At 55.3% G+C, this 17,281-nt stretch overlaps 1 protein-coding gene across 6 annotated transcripts; it reads right to left on the bottom strand.

The window, feature by feature from the left end:
* Positions 1-1,098: 1,098 nt before the first annotated feature.
* Positions 1,099-10,972, bottom strand: TLE6 (TLE family member 6, subcortical maternal complex member). Of its 6 annotated transcripts, XM_082381235.1 has the most exons (16): positions 10,795-10,969; positions 10,224-10,297; positions 9,753-9,798; positions 8,550-8,591; positions 4,924-4,986; positions 4,543-4,837; positions 4,418-4,440; positions 4,065-4,125; positions 3,869-3,972; positions 3,741-3,778; positions 3,135-3,387; positions 2,785-3,035; positions 2,350-2,491; positions 1,783-1,933; positions 1,444-1,520; positions 1,099-1,283 (listed from the first exon to the last, which is right to left on the bottom strand). In XM_082381235.1, exons 1-16 carry the CDS (start codon positions 10,795-10,797, stop codon positions 1,179-1,181), a joined length of 1,728 nt encoding a protein of 575 aa, XP_082237361.1. In that variant the 5' UTR covers positions 10,798-10,969; the 3' UTR covers positions 1,099-1,178. The 6 variants fall into 6 exon arrangements, with proteins under 6 accessions (XP_082237361.1, XP_082237359.1, XP_082237360.1 ...); XM_082381233.1 differs by having other exon boundaries at positions 3,741-3,972; positions 10,795-10,972; XM_082381234.1 differs by lacking the exon at positions 8,550-8,591 and having other exon boundaries at positions 3,741-3,972; positions 10,795-10,971.
* Positions 10,973-17,281: the final 6,309 nt, after the last annotated feature.

Here is a 17,281-nt window from a genome sequence, read left to right as displayed (position 1 = left end):
TCAGAGGTAAAGAGCTTGGCCGTTGTGGAAGTCAGGAGAGGAGGGGGGTGGGGTTTCCTTCTCAGCTCCGGATCAGGCTTAAGCAGAGAAAGCCCATGGAAATGTGAGCCAGATTTTGGGAGAGGCCGGTGGGGGTGGTGAAGCCATCAGAGCTGGGTTCTGCAAGTTCACGGGGGCTGCCATGAGGACCATGGGTTAGAGGGGGCTGGGGGGCAAAGCAGGGCTGCTGCTGGGAAACTTCTGGAGGGAGATGGCAGGGCGGCAGGGTCGCTGCTGGAAACAGTCATGCCCAGGGGCTTTCTGAAGGCATGGGATGGAGATAGATAGGATTAATTCTCCAGCTAGGCAGACCAGACCCGTTGACGCCACCTGGGATACTGCTCATCCCAGAAGGACGGGGTGAGCAAATGGTGATTTCAGAGCCCCACTGAGAGGGTGGAAAAGTGCTGGCCAGCAAGAGCCACCCCGTAAACTAGTCTCTCCCCCTCGGCACAGCTGACATTGGCTGCATAATTCTTGGTTGTGGGGCCGTCCCAGGCATTGTGGGGTGCTAGGCAGCGTCCCTGGCCCCCAACCCCTCAAGGCCAGGAGCACTCCCAGTCGTGACAAACCACATTTGTCCCCAGACATGGCCCAGTGTCCCCTGGGGGTTAGACTCAGCCCCCCAGGTGAGAAGCACTGATCTAACGGGACACAGGTAACTTGGGAAGGACCAAGGACCCCATCCCTGGGACTGTGCAGGCAGGGCTGGGAAACATCTCTCCATGAGATCAGGTGAGCTCAGTGGAGCAGAAGGAAGGGCTCCAGGCAATTCCCTGGCGGTCCAGTGGTTAGGACTTCATGCTTTCACTGCCGTGGCCCGGGTTCCATCCCAGGTTGGGGAACTAAGATCCCACGTGCTGCGTGGCGTGGCCAAAAACAAAAAAGAAAAAAAAAAAAAAGAAGGGCTCTACGTCCAGTTCCCCCGACGGCAGGGGTCAGTGGCTCTGATCCGATTCTCAGGGAATGTGGACTCAAAAGGCTCAGAGACCCAGGCTGGACAAAGTCCTTCCAAATCTCCACGAGACGGCCAGGAGACAGGATGCAGCACTGTATCCGTGCTTTTTCCAAATGCTTTTATTACACGTGACAAAGATCATAGGTCCAGCTGTGCTCGCCCCACTCACGCTGGCGAGCCTTCAGTACGTGATCTGGTACACTGAGGCGTGGTCCCTGGACCCCGTGACGATCAGGTGGTTGCTGGGGGACACGTCGCAGCACATGATGGAGGACGTCTCGGGTACCTGGGAGAGTCGGGGAGCAGGGCGAGGGGGTTCACCCATCCTTGCCCTTAACATCTGCCCATCGATTCAAACGTGGTCCCTGGGTGTTGGGGGGGGGTCTCTGCATTTGGACCCCTGGGCTCAGCCCAATGAATGCCGCCCACCTGCCCCACCCCCGTACCTGGACCACCGTGGTCCCCATGGGCATGCTGAAGACGCTGACCAGGTTGTCCGTCCCCACGCTCACCCACCACTGGCCTGGGAGAAGGCAGAGGGGGGCCCGGTCATGGGGAAAGCTGGCAGCTGAGGGCTGGACCCCTGGGGATCTGGGAAACAGGGAGCCCCCCACCTCCCTCACACCCCTGTGGAGAGCATCACTCAGGGCGGTTCCTGCTGATGAAGGGCTTGGGGGGGTCAGGAAGGGTCAGAGAGGGCTGGGTGGAGTCAGTCTTAGTGAGGCAGGGCCCTGTAGGAGGCTGGGGACCACGGCGGACACCCCGCCGCGATCCTGGCCACTCACCCAGCGGGGAGAACTTGAGACCGAGGATGGTGCCGTCCTTACACCCCACCATGTGCTTCTGGCCCCCGAGGCTGGGCTGCAGCCACTGCTGGCCGTTGGCTGTGCCCACCAGCACCCAGTCCTCCCAGGGGCTGGGGGACAGGCTCATTATCTGGGGAGAAGGCAGCAGGGAAACACTGTCCAGGTCCCAGCGGGGCCCGAGAGGTGGCAGGAGCACAGGGACCCATCCCGGGGGCCGACTGCCTGCCCGCTTCCTGGTTGTGAGACCCCCAAAAAGCAACTTCACACATCCGGCCTTGGCTGGCTCATCTGCAAAATGGGTGTGGTCCTCTCTACTTCATGGGATTATCACAGAGACTCAATGAGAATAGGAACCCCTGATACAGAGTATGAAAGCATCCAGTGTTATCTGGGCAACTGGGGAGGATGTAGCTAAGGACCCCTCTCTTCAGAGCACCACTGAGACTTGAGGTACCACTAACCCCTGCCCTTCCCGCCAGCGTCCACCTCCTTCAGTCCACAGCCCAGCTGCTACCTGGCCAAGCAGGCCCCGTCCCAGCTGCACACCTGAGACTCGAACTGGTATTCCTGGGGCTCCCCAGTGGTCCTCAGGTCCCAGCACCGCAGGCAGGCGTCCAGACCCCCCGTCCAGATGTGCTGGTCTTTGACAGCGATGCTCTTGGCACCGTTCAGGTGACCCGGCAGGTCCCTGGCCAGGAGAGGCATCGGAAGGGAGGTCGGGGCTGAAACTCTAAGCTTTGGGCCCCCGAGGACACCCCTCGTCCAATCACACCCGGGTGACAGATGGGGAAACTGAGGAAGGCAAAAAGTACCACAACTGGGCTTCAAGGACCCAGCCAAGGTTTGAACCTGGGTCTTCAACTCTCAAATGCAAGAGTTCCTTAAGGAAAGGGGCTTTGGCCTTGAGACTGCTGGGTCCCTACTCAGGGGTCCAGGTGGGAAGGGGCTCTCAGGGTGACCCCGCCCACCCCTGGGCCACACCTGACCACGCTCTGGTTCCGCAGGTCCCAGATCCTGACGCTGCCATCGGTGAAGCCGGCAAAGGCCAGGTTGTCCTCAGGGCTGGCGGCCAGGGCCTGGCAGGTGAGGCCCGCACAGGGCAGCTCCACTCTCACGTACAGGGAAGGTGCCGTCAGGTCCCACAGGCTCACGCTGGTCAGGTTGTGGCCGCCCGTCAGCAGGGCCGTGCTGTTTGAGAACAGCAAGCAGGTGCGCAGGTAGGCCCCCTGGGTCTGGGGTGGGCAGAGCCTGGGGTGAGCTTCCTCCCCTGCAGGGTGGGGGGGCTCCCCCTGCTCCCATAAGCCCCGCCCCAGAGCCAGCCCTACCCTCACCTGTACGCGCAGGTAACTCTCGGGAAACTTGGCCACCACCACCTGGCCGACCAGGCTCCACACCTTGACGCCACCCCTGCCGCAGGTGAAGGCGTGCCGCGTGAAGCTGCTGACGGCCGTGGCCAGCACGGGTTCCCCATGTTCTAGCCTCCGCATCTTCTCCACTCTGTGTGGCACGGCCAGCTTCTTGGACTGCCAGGGCAAGGCATCAGGCCTATTCCACGTGTTTTCAAAGTCCTCAGGGTCCCAGCATCTTGGGAGAGGAGGCCTCAGGGTCACTAGCCCGCCTGTGAGCCTCTCTGCCCAGATCAGGGCACCTATCAAGCCCCAGAGGGGCTTCGTTCTTTTTCAGATTTGGGGTTCTCTCAGGCCTCATTTCTCCACGGCACTCTATATCCCCCCAGGTTCTACCCACACCCCTCCAAGTAGTCTCCTTCTCCTGCGACCAAACACTGCTCCCTTCTGCCTGACATGTTTTGCCCTATCCCAGCAAACTCCTACTCATCCTTCAAGGTCCTAACCCTTATGTCCCTTCCTCCAGGAAGCCTTCTCACCCCCACATCTGGGCTCCCTTAGCCTCAGACCACAAGGTTGGGACATACTTACATGGGCTTCAGAAATTGATAGGATTTTACGGCAAGCTCCTGCGGGTGGACGAGGTCACAGCTGAGCCACATCCTCCTCCCGCCCCAGCCCCCCCCCCCCAGCCTTTGTGTGGGGTGCGGGGGTCTCACCTGGGCCACGCGGGAGAACACCCCCTCTCCTACAGTGCCCAGTCCTGTGCTTCCCTTTCGGGAGCCCTCAGAGGAGCTGGGGGAGGGCGTAGCTGGGCTGAGAACTGGGCAGAGACAAGAGTGGATCAGTGGCAGGCATGGCTCCCCTCCCCACCCCCCCAACCCGGGCGGGCTGCCCTCCTCCCACCAGGATTACCCAAAGTGTCCTTGGGGAGCAGTTTCACTCCCAAGTGTCGTGGTGCTGGCTCCTGGCTTTCCTGCCCACGGGAATTGGGGAGATCAGTTCAGACCAAAGGACCTGCCCAGGGTCGGTCTGAGAACTGGAACACGGTAGGCGGGCCCAGGCAGTGTGGACAGGACGCTCCAGCTGCCTGAAGTCCCATCCTCCCGTCCAGGCGGAGCTGCAGACAGGCTCAGGTCCTCTGAGGGTACCCAAGGGCTGAGGGTGGGGGAGGCATGCCAATCCCACAGGCATCCAGAGGTCAAAGCCAGGGGGCCCAGCCAGGACAAAGCCCACCCTTCCGGGTACCCAGGATTCCAGTTACTTACCTGGCCTGGCGCCTGCTCTGTCGCTATGACGACAGAAGGGGATGAGGGGGAGAAGCCAGTTCAACCGGTGCTGCCCCTCCACGCGGCCTGATTGCCCACTTCCCCTCACCCTCAGGGAGACTCACTCCTGCGTCTCGGGCGCTCCCCCTGGTCCTGGGTCCCAGCAAAAATCTGCCAGAGCTGCTCTGTCAGAACATCCTGCCAAAACCGGGGCTCCGAGTCCCAGGACGGCCGCATGTCTAGCTGGTGGCCTGCGTCGTCGTCCACTCCGGGGGTCTGCTGGAGCCAGTCGGATGACCTCGTGGCCATGATGTCTTCGAAGTCTGGCCCCTGGAGACTGGAGGGCTGTGTGGTCTTGGCCTCTGGGTGCTGGGGGTCCTGGTTGGGCTGCTCACTGGGGAACGCCTGGTTTCCCTGGTGCTGTAAGCACAGGGTCGTGAGGGACACGAGGATGCACCCTTTGCCCCAAGCCTATCCCCACCCTACTCAAGGACCCAGGAACCTACCTCCTGCAGCTGGAAGCCCAGGGATTGGCCGCAGGTCTCCACTATCTGTAGGAAGTTTTCTGCCTGGAAGGGGAACATCATCCCAGCTAAAGCTTCATTAAAGGACAGCCCTGGGTGCGAATACCTTCCTACAAGCCAGTTTCCCTGTTCACAAAGTGAGGCTACACCGCCTCCCTTGAACGTTTTTGGGTGGATTCACAATCACTTAGCAAAAAGCAAGCTCTCGGTACCCAGAGGCCACCCTTGGCTGCGGGTGACAAAATTGAGCCCTAATGACCAGTCACCACTATAATATGGTCGCAAGTCAAGTCAGATCGGGGTTCCCATCCAGCTGCTTTTCTTGGGATGTTTGGAAACAAAAGCCTGAATGCCACCCCCTTGCTTAAAATGGCTTCAGGAAGCAAAGCCGTGTGTACGCATGTCCCCTTTATGGGGACGACATCTGAATCTGCTGAAACATTGCAAAGATCCTAAGACACCGATGGTTACCTCTTGGGGAGCAGGGCTGGCGATGGGGAAGTCAGGGGCCCTGGTGGGAGGGTCACTTATATTATTTTATATTTAAAGTCAAGCCATGTGGCTACTACCGATTCCAGATTTAAGTGAACGGTTTCTGTGGTCATGGAAGGCACCCTAAATTTTCTTTTTCTCCCTCCCAGCAGGCTGCCCATCTGTTCCTTTAGGACAGGCTCCCTCCTATGGCACGTCCTACTGCTTTTCTCAAGAGCATTTATCCGGCCCAGGTACCAGATTTGTTTTTAACCTCTCCTTCCTCAAGACTGTACCTCCCTGCACAGTGGCTACTGGCTGCAGGTCACTATTTAAATATAAAGTTAAGTTTAATTAAAAATGCAATCCCTCCTGTCCCACGGGCCACATTTCAAGTGCTCAACAGCCACGTGGGGCTGGGGGCTGCCAGAGTAGATGGCGAGGCACGAACCTAGAATGTGCCTGGCAGCCAGCTGAGGACACAGACCACGCAAGACACGAACTGCCAGTACTGCCAGGAATTCGCTGTGGGGAGACCCACCTTCTCGGCCCGATAAGGGGCTCTACGGGAATGTGCAGCTATATTTAGTCCAGATGGACTAAATACAGTGATATTAGGAATGTTCTAGACCCGCCAGCTAAGGTTGAATACTTGAAATGTGGACGGTGCCACTTGACTGCCAATTAAAGTGTAAATAGCCACGTGTGTCCCGTGGCTACCGTAGAGGGTGACATGGATTTAGTCTTTGGCCTCTGGCTTTGGAGGCAGTGCCGTGGGCCTTCCGAATGTACATGCCCCTCCATGGTGGATGCCAAGAAGCTGTCTGGCCCAGAGCGAATTCCAAAATCCTGGGGAAATATTGTGGTTCACAGAAAGAAATAATTGCTAAGGAACGTGGCATAAGCCCTGTGGCTGTCAGTTCTTTTGAACAGGCACCACTGGCGTTCCCATTCTGCAGATGAGAAAACTGAGGCTCAGAGCATCAAAGTCAATTTCCTAAAGTAAGGACACCTGGGGCCCAGCAGTGTTTACCTGCCTCCACTGGCAGCCTGGTCCCACCCCACGCCCCTCGCTGGTTGCGGGGGGGTGGGGGTGGCGGCGAGCAGGACCCCCTCCCTGAGCTCTGGGCGCTCCAGGTGGCTGCCTCCTAGGGTAGCCGGCGATGGATTCCCCAGCTGGGCCTCCCAGCAGCACGAGGCCCAGGGGAGCCTTCCCCAATTCTCCCCGGCTCGTTAATGTGCAATTTACTGGCACTTTAATGCACTCAGCATGAAAAGTGCTGCTCCCTCCTGCCTGCCTGCTGGTCCTCCCTGGGGAGAGCTGTGTGCAGGCGGGCTGGGGAGCCGGGGGCGTTGCCACTGCTGCTGCTGCTCAGGATTTTAAATACACAGCAAGGAGGCTGGGAGACGAGGAACAGGAAACAGGGGAGGGGGAGGTGGTCCCTGCGAAACCACAAGTCAGCTAGGGATCATCACCTGGGGCCTTCTGTTGGGGGAGGAGGGTGCTTACGGGCGACCCTCCTGGGTCCTCCTCATCCCCTTACGTCTTATTTATTTATTTTTTTTCGGTAGCACCCCACGGCATGCAGAACTCCCCCGACCAGATATCGAACCCGTGTCCCTTGCAGTGGAAGTACGGAGTCCTAACCACTGGACCACCACGGAATTCCTCCCCTTACGTCTCGATACTCAGCACATGCTGTCAGTTTCCTGACACATCCACACTCTGACTGCTTCTCACCACCAAACCGGCTCAGTGACCAGCCTCCCACACCTGGATGGTCCAACTGGACCCCAACTCCTATCCTGGCCCCCAAATATCCATCCTCCCCAAAGCAGCACCAGAGGGCGCGCGTGAGCACCTGAGTCAGGCCCCGCCCCTCCTCTGCCCACAACCCTCCAGGGTCCCACCTCCCTGGGGGTAAAAGCCGGAGTACTCCCTGCGGCCCACAAGGCCCTGCACAACCTGCCCCGTCCTCTCCCTGCCCTCCCCTCCTCCCTCTCTCCCCCTCACTCACTCTGCTCCAGACACACGGGTCTCCTTGCTGTTCCTCCAATGAACCAGGCCTGGTCCTGCCCCAGGGCCTTTGCACGGGCTGTGTCCTCTGCCTGGTCTACTCCTCCTTCCAGACATCTACACTCCCTCTCTGATCTCCTTCAAGAGTTTGCCCAAATGTCACCTTCTCAGCGAGCCTTCCCTGACCACCCTGAATTGTAACCCATTCCCACCTTGGTTCCCCCCACGTCGCCTTGGGGCTGCTCAATTCCACTCCTGCCTTGCCCAGCCCTCACCATCTGACACTTCTGTTTACCAAGCTCCTCTCACCCCAAGGGCAGCGGTTTGTCTGTGTTCTCCTTTGCTATTTCCCTGGCGCCTACAACTGCACTTGGCAAGGAGGTGATGGATAAATATCTGTTGAATGAATAACCGTGTTCTGGTTGCTTCCTGCCCCACCCCACCCCCGCCTCTGGATCTGTCTTTCCCTGTTCCCTGAGCTACCCACCCCAGGCCCCGCTAAGTCGCAGACATGGCCCTGGCCCTCTGCCAGTCACATCTGGCACAGGCAGAAAGTCCTGCCAGCACCCAGGAGAAAGGGGCCAGGTGGCGGGAGGACAGGCGGGGTGGAAGCCATGCTCAGCCTGGGCAAGGCTCCCCGTGCTGGGAGCTGGGCCCCCAGTGCAGGCCTGTCCCTCCCCCCACCCCCGAGTGTGAGCCAGGCCCTTGGGAACCTCAGACACATGGAGACCGCATCCGGCCATGCCTGGCACATAACAGCCCCTTCCTAGCACAGGCAACGAACCTGCGATGTGCTGACAGGCCCCTGGCCTCCTCCGGGCACGCAGGGACCAGCGAGCAGGACCGGAGGGAAGAGGCTCAGGACCAGAGATGCACTCCTGAGATGTGGGGGACCCACGGATACCCTGGGGATTCTACTATGAGCCCCGCCCCCTCTGCCCCCAGCCCTCCAGGGCTCCCACCTCTCTCAGGGGGAAAAGCTCAAGTCCACCTCCACGGCGCACAAGGCCCAGTAGACCTGCCCTGTCCCCTCCCTGTCCTCACCACCCCCCTCTCTCCCCCTTTCCCCTGCCTTGCAAGGAGGGGCAGCCCTGCTCCAAGCTCCTGGTCACTCATTCACCTGCTTGCGATGTTCCTGGAGCCCCTGCCGGATCTCCTGCAACTGCAAAGGAACAACAGCGATCACACTGGGAGGTGGTCAATGGAAGTGGGCAGGAGTGCAGAACTGAATGCTGTGCATGTTTCTCCCCAGCTGTATGACCCTGGGCAGGTCATGCTACCTCTCTGGTCCCTGCTCTCATCAAATGGGATACTGCCTACCATACTCAGAGTAGGAAGTAATTAGGGAGACCCCTGGTTTTCATTCTAGGTATGAAGTGGAGGTCAAAGAGGGGCACAACCTGCCCTTGCTCCCTCCCTGCCCTCCCCTCCTCCCTCTCTCCCCCTCGCTCACTCTGCTCCAGACACACAGGCTTCCTCGCTGTTCCTCCAACACACCAGGCCCGATCCTGCCCCAGGACCTTTGCATGGGCTGTGCCCTCTGCCTGAAACAGCCTTCCCTGTTCTCTCTAGGGTGGCAGGAACTCCTTATCTTCCATGTCTCACTGTGAACGTGAGACACAGTGAGACATGGTGTCACTGTGTCTCACGTTCAAGAAGCCCTTCCTGACTACCTTAGCTCAAAATCTTGACTCACTTTCACCGCTTCACCTTTTATTTTCTTTTAAGCACTTACATTTTGTGAATCTTGTTTCTCTATTTACTTATTTGTCTCTCTCCTTCACTTAGAGCTGCCGGGTCCTATGGGGTAGCCACTAGTCAAATGTGGCTCTTTAACTTTCAGTCAATTAAAATTCAGCTCCTTACAGGAGCTCAGTAGCCACATGTGGCTGGTGGGTGCCATATTGGACCCTGTTGATAGAGAACATTCCTATCTTTATGGAAAGTTCCAGAAGACAGCACACACTAGAACATACATTCCTGAAGGGCAGGGACTCCCATCACGTGCTGTACCCCTAACTCATCAACTGTGGGCTGAAGAATCTTCTCCTTAATTTAAATACAGAATTACTTGTTTTCACAGCAAGGTTTTTATTAATTAAGAAAAACTCACATGAAGTTGGTGCTCACTGGGTTAACTCACTTGCCTAAAATAAGCAAAGTAGAGGAGAGGGTGCCCCCAAACCCGGATCCTGAGGCCAAACTCAACAGCCTTTCCAGGAGGCTCCTGAGGGGCTACCTGGTGGTGGTGGGGAGAGTAGGGGCAGGGCGGGGCGGGGCGAGGCTTCCCAGAGAGGGCGGGGCTTCCCGGGCTGGGGCTCACCAAGTAGTAAGCGCTGTCCATCTGTGTCGTCAAGTGAGTGGGGAACCTGCCAGGGAAGACAAACCCGCTGCAAGAGGAGGCCTCAAGACCCTTCCCCAGAATGAGCCCTGCCCCCAGCCCCCCCCCCAGCAGGGCAGTTCCAGCAAGTGAGCTAGTCCCTTCCAGGTGCCACATTGAAGAAGGCGCCAAGACGAATATGATTTTAATGCGGTATTTTAAAAAACATAATTGAATGCAAGCAAATTCACACTGAACAACAACAAAATCAAAAATTTAAATGAAAGCCAGGATTGGTATTACTGGTTTTCCTTTCCTTTTGCTTCAGCCCTCAATATGGCTCCTCCCCCCCCCTCCCCGCCCCCCATCAGCACTGGTCCTGTCTTTTGGGCCATGGAGACAAGGATGGGATTCTTTCCCTCGGTGGGACTTAGGGCCCCAGCGGGGCCTCCAGCCCCCGAGAATCGCCCTCACCTGGGGAAGTGCTGCTTGAGCTGATCCAGGGCGTCCTGATAGTTCCGGGCTGGAAGGCCGGCCTCAGGATGAGCCTGGAGAGGTCGAAGGAGGGATGAGGAAAACCCACAGCCTCCCCGTATCCCTGCCGTTAGGTCATCAGCCCCAAAGAGGGTGAGGTAGGGCCTCCTGAGACCTGAAGGTAATTTGCTTTCTCTCTTATTACTTAAGTACCCGCAGGGTATCTTCCTTCTTGATTTTTGGCCTAAAGTTGAAAATATTTACTTTCTGGCCCTTTACAGAAGCTTGCCCGCCCCTGGCCTAAACTGTTAGAAATGGTTTTCCCTGGGAAGTAATGGCGGGTGGGGAGGCACAGAGAGGGACTTTTGCTTGTAAAATATTAACTGAGTAGATGATGTAGCCCTATGTTTTATCACCTGGGTAATAATAAGTTTAAAAAGAAAGTGCCTTAAAGTATGATGGGTTACTGTCGCCAGCTGAAGGCCTGGCCAGCCGGCCCATGTCCATCCCTCAGGAGCAGGAGAACAAGATTTGAGCCTCTTGCCCCCTCCCCCAGGGGCTAATGCCTCACCATCCTTTGAGGGTGCCCGTGCGGGCTGAGATGGCCCCAAGAAGTCAGTCTTCAGGCTGGAGTCACAAGGACTTTAGCCAGGGACTCTAAAAGTAAAGAGGAGATGGCAGATCATGAGCGCAGAAGGCTGGGCAGTGGCAGAGGACAGAACTAGCCCCAACACACCCTCGGCCTCCAGCACCACCCACCTTGGTCTTCTCTCCTCCAGGACTCAGTCCCGGGCCCCCAAACCCCTCCCTGACTGCCAGCACCCCACTGCATTCCCTACATTCTCTGTTCTTTCATTCATCACTCTCTGGTGTTTCCAGCTGTTCTTATTAGGGGTGGGGACCCCCTGGGGCCTCACCCTATGAGGTGGGGGGCACCGTATGGTGCCAAACATACTCCCTGACAGGAGCAGTCAGGGCTGGAGGTACCCCAGAGAAAGATATCAAAGCTCAACCTTAGTTTTGAGACAATTTCCTAAAGCACGGGAGAACATCATTTGGAAAGGGGTTTTGAAGGATGAGTAAGAGTTGACCAGGAGAATTAGGAGAAATTTCTCAGACAGGAGGAAAGAGACGTCTCTCTACCCCCAATCATTCCTGCGGCACCAAGCCCCTTCTTTACTTCGCTTCTGCCCCTCAGCTCCCCTCTAGGCTCCTCCCCAGCCCAGGGACCATGGGGTCCTCCAGGAGACTAGCAGGCCTACCCGCCTCCCTTAGGATGGTGGCCCAGGAGGAACGAGGAGGAAGCCGCGGGGTCAGCCAAGTTCAGGCCGACAGGAAGCACGTCCCCCCATCCCCGGGGGCCAATTGACCCATCGGGCCCCGCCCCGGCCCCGCCCCGGCCCCGCCCCGCCGCCACCTGCAACGCGAAGCTTGTCAGTGAACTAGCAGCAGCTGCACGTGGGCTCGGGCTCCGCGGGCGGCCGCTGGCGGTGCCGACCAATCGCGAGGCCGCTTGCCCACGTGGGCCGCGGTCGCCGTCGGTGATTGGTCGGCTCTCCCCAGCCTCTGGCCGGGCTGTCAATCAGCGCGCGGGGCGCCGCCGCTTAACCCTTGCGGTCCCGCTGCGGGGAAGGGCAGCGTGCAGAGTCGCAGGCAGGTTGGGATCCAGGCAGGGATGAGGATATTTAGAAGGGCAAGGGGCTTGGAGTCAGAGGGTGCAACTTGAGGAGGGACTGGGCGGTGTGTATTTGCCTTGTTTGGTGAGAAGCCCTGTCAATTTTTCTTCTTGCCCAGGAGTGGCTCATGGCTGGGGGTGGGGATGGGGGGAGTCTTCTGCACTCTCACTCCAATCCTTAGATCTGGACTAAGAACCTTTTCCTCAATTTTAAATAACGTGCAATGCAAACGGAGCTCCAGTCCCCTTTCTTGGGGAAAACTCAACGGCTCCTTGGCTCCTTTTTATCCAGGCTTCCTAGGAGCCAAGCCCGGGGCTGTGCATCTTATCAGCGAATTTTCCCAGCTACCCTTCAAGCCCAGGGACCGAGACTCTGAGAAATCTGAGAACAAAAAGCCGGAACTGCAAAGGCCTTGAGGCTGGTACAGTTTTTCCAGGTTCAAGGCCAAGGAGGGAAGCATAGTGCCTACTCTAGGCTTGGGGTGACCTCAGAGATAAGTGGTGGGGTGTATGTGGAGGGATTCAGGAGTCCTGTTTTGGTGTGAAATGCCTGCTTGAGATGGGAAGTGGTCAGTCCAGAGTCTGGGGGTGAGAGGTCAACTTTGTACCTACCCCAGAACATTTGCGCTGGCTGTTCCTTCCTGGGCCAGGGAGAGTCTGTCCCCTGACTGCCACTGGATGAATCCCTCACCTTCGGCTCTGGCTCAGAGGTTACCAGCTCAGGGAGGCCTCCATCCCCCCTTATTTTTCTCCAAATCTGGTTTCTATTGGAGCTAATTTTGTAATCTCCATGGCCCTATACCCTGCTGTGTTCAAAATTCACCGAATGCTGACGGGATTCTCCCACTTGCTTGCACCTGGTCACAGGCACCTGGGTGGGTATGCTGGCTCGGGATCCACGCAAACCAGAGCACTCCCTCTTTCCCCCCACCCAAGTCTGTGCTTTGTCACGGGGGGAGGATGGACGGAAACAGGTGACTGAGGGTTCAGATCTTTGGATGCGTAGCCCCCAGAGGTAATGATGTAAACACACAAATTGGGTTTTGTGGCTTGTCTATGGAGGACAAAGTGAGGGCTGCCACGTACGAGCCGCAAATAAAGGTTTTCGCCCACAATCCCTCCACTGGCCCTTAATGGAAGTGTATTTTATTTATGGTCCAGACTGCTAATTGCCTCCTTCTGTGTGCTCCCCCCTCTCCCTGGTTGTAGACAGTCAGCTGGACACACCAGTTTATCCGAGGCTATCTTGTCTTCTACTGTATCCACTGGGTACCTGTGGTTATTTAAATTAAAATGAATTACAATTAAATTTAAAACTCAGTTCCTGGGGGCCACTGACCAAATGAATGTCAGTTGCTTAGTAGCCACACCTGACTGTCCGCACTGCAGATCTAGAACATTCCCACCATCTTAGAAAGTTCTGCTGGTCAGTGCAGATCTGAGGGTCTTTTTTTTTTTTCTTTTAATTTTTCTTTTATATTGGAGTATAATTGATTTACAATGTTGTATTAGTTTCATAGATCTGAGGTTCTTAAAAAGGAGAAATACCTAGGTCCTTGTAGAAATCGGAGCCGTTTTATAGCAGCCATGTCATCCTCACTCGTGGAAAGCCCCCCGCACTTGGGGCTGGGGTGATAGTTGGCCCTTTGGCTGGTGTGGGCTCACCCCTGCTTCTCCCTTTTACTGTCCCCCGCTTGCTCCAGCCTGGCGGGTAGAGAAGCAGCCTCCTTGAGCCCTCAGGAAGGGGATGGATGACACAGCAGCTAGGAGAGAAGGAAGCAAAGATTTCCTTCTTGGCTCTCAAGTTGCTGTGGTTTACTTTGGAAATCCAAGGTCTGGATGAAAGTTCGAGAGAAAAACAGTTTGCATTTCCAAAGCTTTGGAACTCCCTGGGCTCAGCCTCAGAGACCTCAGACCTGGATACCCAGAGGCCACAGGGTCACCTGGGTTGGGTGTAGACCAGGCAGAGGGCTCAGGAGAGAGCCCAGGGTGGAGAGGGGCCTGTGGAGTGACCGCAGGGAGGTGACAGCTGGGAGGTGGTGACAGCTGGGAGGTATTGACAGGTTCCAACCCCCCTACTTCTCTCCCCCATCCCCAGAACCTCCCAGTGGGCCTCGTGGCCCAGAGACCATAGCCAAGTGACAGGAGTGAGGGGGAAAGCTGCAGAAGCCTGTAGGTAAACGGCCCTCGTGTCCAGGCAACAGATGAATGACCAAGAAGCAGCAGGACCTGGACCCTCCAGAGACACTGGCCGGGCTGGGAGCTGCTCAAGGGCCCAATGCCCCCAGCTGTCCCCACTCAGCCACCACATGAGTCCCCTTGAACTTAGCCTGGCCCCAGGAAAAGTGAATTTATCAAATTACTCAGAATTGATTGAGGTTTGCTTTCTGCCACCTGGTGGAAAGAGGTTTGTATTCCTTTCCTGGCGCCGCTGTCACAAATAACCACAAACTGGGTGGCTTAAAACAACAGAAATTTCTTCTCTCACGTTCTGGAGACGGGAAGTCCAAAATCAAGGCTTTGGCAGGCAGGGCCCTGCTCCCTCTGAAGTCTCCAGGGGAGGATCCTTCCTGCCTCTTCCAGCTTCTGGCGTTGCTGACCATCCTCGGCGTCCTTGGTTTGTAGAAGCATCACCCTAAGCTCTGCCTCTGTCTTCACACGGTGTCTCTGTGGGTGTGTATGTCTGTATCCAAATGTCCCTTTTCTTACAAGGACACCAGTCGCTGGATTTGGGGCCACTCCACTCCAGTATGACCTCATCTTAACTAGTTACATCTGCAAAGACCCTATTTCCAAAAAAGGTCCCATTCCCAGCTAACGCGGGTTAGGATTTAAATGTATGTTTTTAGGGGATACAATTCTACGCTCTACAAGGCTCAAAAGAAAAATTAAGTAACTATAGCAACCCACTCTATCCTCCATGAATCCTGACATCCCCCTTTTACAGAGGAGGAAAATGAAGCTCAGAGAGGTTAACTGACCTGCCCCGGGTCGTGCCGTTACTAAGTGGCTAAGCTGGGATTTGACCCCATGATGTACATGCATAACCCTTATGCCCTAATGCCCAGATCTAAATTAAACTCCCACGGGTTTTTTTTGCGAAATGAAATTAATTTTCCTTTATTTCAGGACTTGCTGAAATGGTTCAGTTTTTTAAAAAATTTTATTGGAGTATAGTTGGGACTGCCCTGGAAGTCCAGTGGTTAGGGGTCCATGCTCTCACTGCTGAGGGCTTGGGTTCGATCCCTGGTTGGGGAACTAAGATTCCACAAGCCACGTGGTGCAGCCAAAAACAAAATTTTTTTTTTTTTATTGTAGTAGAGTTGATTTACAATTCTGTGTTAGTTTCAGGTGTACAGCAAAGTGATTCAGTTATACATATACATATATTCATTTTTTCAGATTCTTATATAGGTTATCACAGAATATTGAGTAGAGTTCCCTGTGCTATACAGTAGGTCCTCGTTGGTTATCTAATATATAGTAGTGTGTATATGTTATTCCCAAGCTCCTGATTTATCCCTCACCCTCACCATGTTTCCCCTTTGGTAACCATAAGTTTGTTTCCGATATCCGTAAGTCTGTTTCTGTTTTGTAAATAAGTTCATTTGTATCATTTTTAAAAATTAGATTCCAAATATGAGTGATATCATATGATATTTGTTTTTCTCTGTCTGACTTACTTCACTTAGTATGACAATCTCTTGGTCCACCCATGTTGCTGCAAATGGCATTATTTCATTCTTTTTTATGGCTGAGTAATAGTCCATTGAATATATGTACCACAACTTCTTTATCCATTCCTCTGTTGACGGACGTTTAGGTTGCTTCCACGTTTTGGCTATTGTAAATAGTGCTGCAATGAACATTGGAGTGCATGTGTCTTTTCTAATTACGGTTTTCTCAGGATATATGCCCAGGAGTGGGATTGCTGGAAGCCCCACATTTGAACTGTCCATGTAGCGATAGGTTGGGCCATCCCATGGACCTAAGCTTAGAGGAAGGTATGTCCATCCCAGAAGTGGATTTTTGGTCTCTGGGACCTGGAACTTCTGAAGAAATCCAGATGTATTAGTTAGCTACTGCTGCATAACAAAGTGCCCCCTAGCTTAGTGCCTTGAAATAAGAAACATCACCTCACACGGGTTCTAGTGGTCAGGAATCTGGAGGTGGCTTCACTGGTTCAATGCTGGGTCACTGGTGAACATTTATCCATGTTTCAGCCTTTCTTGTTTCCTTTTTTACAGGGATCATCTTCTGCCATCCAGAACTCAATTTAAAATCTCTTCCCAGTGAGGCTCCATCACTTTCTCTCTCTTGCTCCACTAATCCTACTCACCACCCTGTGACTTTTTTGGTTTTATTTAATTCTTATTTTTAAATTTATTTTATTTTTGGCTGCGTCGGGTCTTAGTTGTGGCACTGGGATATTTTGTTGCGGTTTGCAGGCTCTTTGTCGCGGCACACAGGCTTCTCTTTAGTTGTGGCACGCAGGCTCAGTAGTTGCAGCGCGCGGGCTTAGTTGCTTCATGGCATGTGGGATCTTAGTTCCCTGACCAGGGATCGAACCCACGTCCCCTGCATTGGAAGGCGGATTCTTAACCACTGGACCACCAGGGAAGTCCCTATTTAATTCTTTCTTCTCCATCCTGTCCATGTGTGGCTGAAAGGGTGGCTGGGTGGATTACTCTTGTGTTCATCCAAGTGCATTTTTTGGGGGTTTATTTCCCCCAGATGGCTGGGTCTCGGGTGGGGGTCCAAGATGGCCCCCACCCCAGGAAGCTCTGCGTCCTCTGACTCTTCCCTACCGGGGCTGGGCAGGGTGGTGGTACTGAGGTTGTCTTTTTTTCTTTCTTTCTTTCTTTTTTTAATTTGGCTGCGCTGGGTCTTAGTTGCGGCATGAGGGATCTAGTTCCCTGACCAGGGATGGAACCCTGGCCCTCTGCACTGGGAACGCAGAGTCTTAACCACTGGACCACCAGAGAAGTCCCCTGAGGTTGTCTTTTGATGGCCAAGCCCTGGCCCCCTTGTTACATCCAATATTGTCAGTTCATCCCAATTCATACTTTGCCCTGTGAAGACCCCTCCGCTGGGACTTGGTGAAGGGATGTGACCCAGGTGATGTTCCAACATCACCCCTCCCTGTCACGTGCTTAACTGACTTGCCCATCCAGCCCCCTGGTGTACATTTAGGGCTCAGCGGGACTAGGGTTGGTTAAACCAGGCATTTTAGGCTGCTGAGGGCTTACGGGCAAACTCCCAGTTGGCCAGCTGTTCACTCCAATGACATCATCTAAAAGAAGGTGGTGGCTTTAGCCCAGCGAGACCCCCACGGTGTGGAGAGGCTGCAGAACACCTTCCTGGGGGTCCAGCTCACTCCCTT

The sequence above is a fragment of the Balaenoptera borealis genome (genome assembly GCF_965194805.1).
Source record: "Balaenoptera borealis genome assembly, chromosome: 2".
Lineage (NCBI taxonomy): Eukaryota > Metazoa > Chordata > Mammalia > Artiodactyla > Balaenopteridae > Balaenoptera > Balaenoptera borealis.
Note: the sequence above shows the minus strand (reverse complement) of the source record. Positions and strands in the feature narration are given on the sequence as shown.

Excerpts from the sequence above, each read along its gene's own strand:
- TLE6 (XM_082381233.1), bottom strand. Across the intron at positions 4,987-8,549 it reads TCCAGGAACATCGCAAGCAG|GCAGAAAACTTCCTACAGAT; the intron begins GTGAATGAGTGA and ends TTCCCCTTCCAG. Across the intron at positions 3,973-4,064 it reads GCTCCCCAAGGACACTTTGG|TTCTCAGCCCAGCTACGCCC; the intron begins GTAATCCTGGTG and ends GTCTCTGCCCAG.